The sequence below is a fragment of the Cololabis saira genome, chromosome 6 (genome assembly GCF_033807715.1).
Source record: "Cololabis saira isolate AMF1-May2022 chromosome 6, fColSai1.1, whole genome shotgun sequence".
Taxonomy (NCBI): Eukaryota; Metazoa; Chordata; class Actinopteri; order Beloniformes; family Belonidae; genus Cololabis; species Cololabis saira.
Window position 1 is genome coordinate 15782371 of NC_084592.1, and position 6000 is coordinate 15788370.

General features: G+C 46.8%; 1 protein-coding gene across 1 annotated transcript in view; it reads right to left on the reverse strand.

The window, feature by feature from the left end:
• LOC133445866 (follistatin-related protein 1-like) overlaps nt 1-5261 on the reverse strand; it is a 32330-nt gene extending 27069 nt beyond the window's left edge. Inside the window, exons 1-2 of the mRNA XM_061723366.1 lie at nt 5127-5261; nt 4942-4998 (exon numbers count right to left, since the gene is read on the reverse strand). Coding sequence (XP_061579350.1) covers nt 4942-4998 — 57 coding nt within the window. The 5' untranslated portion in view covers nt 5127-5261. The remainder of the gene's footprint in view (nt 1-4941; nt 4999-5126) is intronic.
• Nucleotides 5262-6000: the final 739 nt, after the last annotated feature.

Here is a 6000-nt window from a genome sequence, read left to right on the forward strand (position 1 = left end):
AAATGAGGAATTCTTTCAAGCCAGGCCAAGAGAGAGGAGCACACACACACACACACACACACACACACACACACACACACACACACACACACACACACACACACACACACACACACACACACACACACACACACACACACATATACACACACACACACACACTTCCCGTCTCCATAAAGCTACGTCTTACCTCATCCCCCCGCTATAATTGCACGAATGTGGTCCACCTCCTCTCTGTTTTACATCCCTGCACCTCGGCGCCCTGCACAATCCCTGCACAGCATCCATGACCGGCTTGCGGAGCTCCAGTAATTAGAGCAGGCTGAACAAGACAGAGGACACAGCGTCCCGCCCCCCCCCCCCCCCCTCCTCGTGCTTATGTTCCCTCCACCTGAGCAGATATTTTTAGCCCACCTTGAATGAGAGTGAGCGAGCATCAACATGGAAGCGTGGCAGGGTGCCTGCGTGAGAGGCGGCGACTTAATTAGCTCGGCTACAGACCCGGGGCCACGGCAGTGGACGGCGGCAATTCTTCTTTGTCCTCGTGATTGTTGGGCTCACTCCATCGTGAAGTATCCCCTTACTTTTTTACCCCTTTCTCTTACATCCCAGTGCAGCAGTAAGAAATGAAGCACTGTGTCATTGCACCCTCCTCCATTCAGACTCATGCAACCACACGCTGTAAAAAACAGTACTATAAAGACTCCCTTCCCCTCTGTTTATATGCCGTTATGGTGCACATTTGTGTCCCCTGAGGCTGCAAACTCTTATGACTTTCACGATGCCTCAAACCTCCTCTGCATTTCAAGTTGCCAGTGTGCTCGAGTAAAATAAATAAATAAAATGTGAATAAGAAAAAGGGAAAAAAATCAACATCTTATCCACAAGATGCATATCTTCCCTCCAGCCTGCAGACACACACACACATGCAGAGCCCCGACCCCGGCCACCCTGCCAGACTACATCTCCGAGCTGCTTATCTTCAAACACAGCAATTTCTCACCTCAGGCGGCTCGCGGACTTTTCGCCTTGATGATAAATTAGAAGTAACTGTCCTCGATTTTGAAAGCGCACAGTCAATAAAAACATCAACCGATGCGTTGCTCTATCATTCAATCTCTTGTTTTTTTGTTGGTTTTCTGCACATTAACGAAGGACACCCCTCCCACCATAACGCACATGCTCAGACTGCCTTCGGAGGGAGGTTTGCTCCGACTTGTTGACCTCCTCCGAGACGGGACTGTGGTATGCCGGCTCAGGCTCTTCCCACAGCAGTCAACAGGCCGTATATTATGTAGGTAATTACCTTCGGAGAATAGATGCCTTTCTAATGCCCCCTCCACCCCCACCGTCACCACCCTCGTTTACTACGCCCAGAGCTGCCCGCTGCGTCTCCTCCGCTCCACGCCGCGCCTCACAAGACCGCGGCCACGGACTCCACAAAGGTGCAACACAATGGCACATTGAGCAGCCGGCGGGCCGTGACGGGAACGGCGGCGGAAGGTCAGCGGGGAGGGCGGGCGTTCGTACGTGTCAGGCATTGAGCAACGTCGCCGCGGCAACGAACCCTAGGAAGATACAGCAGGAGGCGAGACGCCTGGTCCATCTCCAGGCTCTAATTAGACGACGGCTATGTGTTTATCTCTCCATCCTGTAATTGTGCAGGTCAACAGGAGAGTAGAGCCAGCTGTTCGACAGCTGTGTCGTCTGAGATTAGGCCAGCTGTTGTGTGTGCGTGAGTGTGTGTGTGTGTGTGTTTCTGCTTCTTTAAGGAGTTTGGTGGGAAGGTCGGTGCAGCTCTCATATCTGCACGGTTTTCCCGAACGCTTCTGGGAGCAGATGGCTAGCTCAGCCGAGAGCGTGGAGGAGATGTGTCACTTTTACATGGCGATGCGCGCTGAGCTTTCTTTCTCGGCTGGAACCTGTTGCCCAGCAACCAGTCTTCAAACGGGTTGTCATAGTCGGGTACAGCAAAGCTAGGTGTGTGACAACTTCCAGCATACGGCAGCTGCAGTCTTAGATGTTTTCAGGGCAGGGGGGGTAGCTTTCTTACAGCTGGAGTTCTCCATCTGGTTTCAGGTATAAACTTAATGAGTCAGCGCAAAAATGCTGAAGCCACAATACATAATTTGGTCATTAAAAAAAAATGGATTTGGGAGACAACGTCCATCCATCAATTATCAAATCCTCCTCATTCCTTTTTTGGGTTTCAGGGAGCTGCTGTGGTTTATCTAACCAAGACCGGTTAGGTGATAACAGATGTCACTTATCTGAATGTTTCCATTCGTTTTGGCTTTCCCCCAGCATCATCGGCACGTCCTACACACCATACGCAGAAGGGCTCGTTTACCCCTTTTTGACTGCCACTTTTCCCACGATCAGCAAGTGATGCTGGAAACATCCCCTTCAACAGCAGTTTTACCTTCTTTGTCTTTGTCTCTCGGGGGTATTTTTAAATATGCAGGATGAAGAGGACCAGAGACAGTAGGCCTGTATTGAAAAGATTGATTCTCCGATTTTAAATCGATTCTCATATTAATTCCTAAAAATCGATTCATATGTCTAAAGATTGATTTAAAAAAAGAAAAAAAAATAGTTTTTTTTCATCATTACATTACAACTTTTGGTACTTTTTTGTTTATGCCCAAAAAAGGAATGTTTTGTTGGACACGAGAATAACTGGTGCCATGTTTTTGCCTTTAAATATGTTTAAAGGTATGAAAACATTAAAGTTTTCAGTTATAATTGCATAAATTGTCTATATTTCTTTGCTTTATATACTGTCTTGGGGTTACATTTGCATAAATGTTAAAAACCAAATTCTCATAAATGGGGAAAAAATAAAAGCGATTTCTTTCGTCCTCTGTTTGCTGCCCTGGATCTGTTTGGTAATTCTGACCCACATGATGTTTCTGAAAGCAGTTCTATCAGCATTCTGGGAGCTGATTGGTCCTTACAGCATCATTAGCTGCCAATACTTGCTGTTGAATCTCAATATAACACTAGTATTAATATGTTGCATAACTAGACAGTCATATAATGCATGAAACAGCTGAAAAAACTGTTTTATTAACAGTAACCCAAATCAATATCGAATCGAATTGGACTGAATCAAATCTTGAAAATCGATTCTGAATCTTAAGAATCGGAATCGAATCGATTCTTGACATTTGAATTGATCCCCAGCCCTAAGAGACCGAGCAGAGAGAGGACCCTTCTCACTTCCCCCTGCAGCTAAATACCTCAAAGTTATTAGTCTGCTCTCAAAAACACCGTTGCAAACAACACCTGGGGTTTTTCGGGAACAGCCCTGACCCCGGGGGCCGCCTGGCATAAACGCTGATTTGTTGAGACAACATTGTTTAGAAGCACGAGCTGGCGACTTTAAAATAACGACTGAACAGTAAAAGTACTTGCAAATGGCAGATTGTAACTTGAGCTGCACTGACACATTCTGTCCTGCCACCTCAACTGTTTTCTGATAGGAAGAACTGCTCTGGTTCCTCTGGATCTGAACCCATTTACAGCACCATTCCTCCCGCTCAATGCTTGTTCTGGTTTCTGGTGTCAGTGTTTCTCTGACCCCGATTCTGTAAAATAGCTGCTGCTGTTTCCTCCGTCCTAGAGCCAACACTCGAACTGCTGGAATCAAAACAACTGGCTCAAAGTTGGGCACTGGTTCTAAACCGGCACCATTGATAATATCAGCGACGAGGGGAATAACTACAGATGTCACTGTTAAGTGAAGCAACCTGATCCGATCTGCGGCTCGCGTTGGTCCCAGTGTGCCATGAACCAACGGCACATTGCCTCTATGTTTGCTCTGCGGCCGGACCACTTAGGCCTGCGGTGCGAGCCGTCTCACCGCCCTGCAGCAGCAGACAAACACGGCTCTGGGACCGACCACCCTGCAGCGTCTGAGTGCCATTTGGGCTGCTGCCAGTTGGCAGGTCGTTGTGTGGAAAAACATCCATGATGATGATGATGATGAAGAAGAGGGCCATCATTAAAAGGGGGGCCTATTATGAAAAACACATTTTTTCTTGCTTTAACATATATAAGGTGGTCTCCCCTCACCCTGCCAACTCAGAGAAGGAGGAAAGCAACCAAATTCTGCAGTGTCTGTACAGCCGCCCGGATGAGCCGTCCAGTGTGATGTGGATCTACGAGCCGTTCAGATTCTGCTCCCTTTCGTTACGTAACCAAAAAGCGATTTTTACATAGGTTGTCCTCCGATGCGTGAAACCACACCCACAACTAACTCTGGCCGGAACAACAACAACTAACTCCGCCGGCCGGAGCTTCTGCCATTTTTCCGTAGCGGTGTATCGCGTCATTCCAGCAGCCAATCAGCACAGAGCCTCATTATCATAGCCCCGCCCACTCAGAATCCCTCATAGATAATGAGGTTAGAGAATGGGAAGATAAAGTCATGGCTCAGAGGCTGAATTTCTAATTTATCTAGCAAAAACAATCAAAAACTTGTTTTTAAGACATTCATGACCTGTTTAAAATACGTATTAGATGCCATAATAGGTCCCCTTTAAACCCTATTTTCATGTTTTTCTGCTGAACTGAGAGGTGGAGGCAGAAAAAACAGGCTGGGAGTTTTATTCAAAAAGAAATAAAGTGACTCATGAGTGAAGTGGATGTGAATCTATTGAAATCTGCTCCCAGAGGACAAAATGTGAGGACAATACGGACATGATTGTGTCCTCATGGGACCAAATGGTCCAAACACCGATGAGTTTCTCCATGAGCTCATTTGGAGCGTTTATCTCCGGCCCCCTCCAGATGTGAACAAAAGCTGCCCCACAAGTTTTTTTTCCAGCCTCCAAACCTCGCATATTGTCTGATACGAGTCTCTGGGCAACGTTTGTTGCCGATGTGAGCCCAGGAAAAGCCCGCGTTTGGGTGGTAAGTTGAGTCGGGGAAACTTACCTCTGCGCCGCAGAGAGCCGCGGCCAGCAGCAGGAGCGCAGCGCCGCTTCGCAACATCTGGAAACAAACACACACAAAGAGCGCTTTTTCTTAGGGGGAGATTGAGGAAGGACGCGTCGCTCCCCTTTTTTCATCCGATTTGGGGTTAAAAAAAAAAAAACTTGTGTAAAATCTTATTTTGGTACCGTTTTCGTGAAAAGTGGGAGATCTGGCCTGGATGACGGTCCGGACGGAGCTGGAGGTCCGAGATTTGAGGAAATTTGAGGAGCACAGAGGAATTCCTGCCGGTCCGTCAAGTCTCCCCTCCTCCTCTTCCCCTCCTCCCATCCTCCTCTCCTCCTCCTCTCCCATCCATGGCCAATGGAAACGCGCGGACTCCTCCGAGGACCTCCACAAAGCAGCGAGGAGGGGGAGGAACCGGGGAAAGTGCGATTATTATCAAGCCTGGTTTATGGTTCCGCGTTAAATCGACGCCGTAGGGAACGGCGTAGCCTGCGGCGTAGGTTACGCGGCGACGCGCAGGGTACGGTGTGCGTCGCCGCGTACCCTACGCCGTAAACTCTGCGTTGGTGTAACGCAGAACCATAAATCAGCCGTCAGCCCAACTCCTTTATCCTGCATCTGGAATGTCAAATCATGTTACTCTTCTCTTTTTACCTTTGGCAGGATTTCAGTATCAAGTCTAATAAAAAGGTTTTTTTGATTTCACATCGCGCTTGTAGGAAATAGTATCAGTGCCAAGCAGGAGAAAAAATATTTGAGAGGAGGAAGATTTTTTTTTATTGTGCACTTTGAAAAAAAAGTCGAAATTTCGTGAATAAAGTCGAAATGTCGAGATTAATGTTGAAATACAATTTCTAGAAAAAAGTCGAAATTTCATGAATAAAGTTTTTTATTCGTTTTTTCTCAACATTTCAACTTTATTCAAGAAATTTCGACTTTTTTCTCGAAATTGTACTTCAACATTAATCTCGACCTTTCGACTTTTTTCTCGACATTGTACTTCAACATTAATCTCGATATTTCCACTTTTTTCTCGACATTTTGACTTTTTTCTCA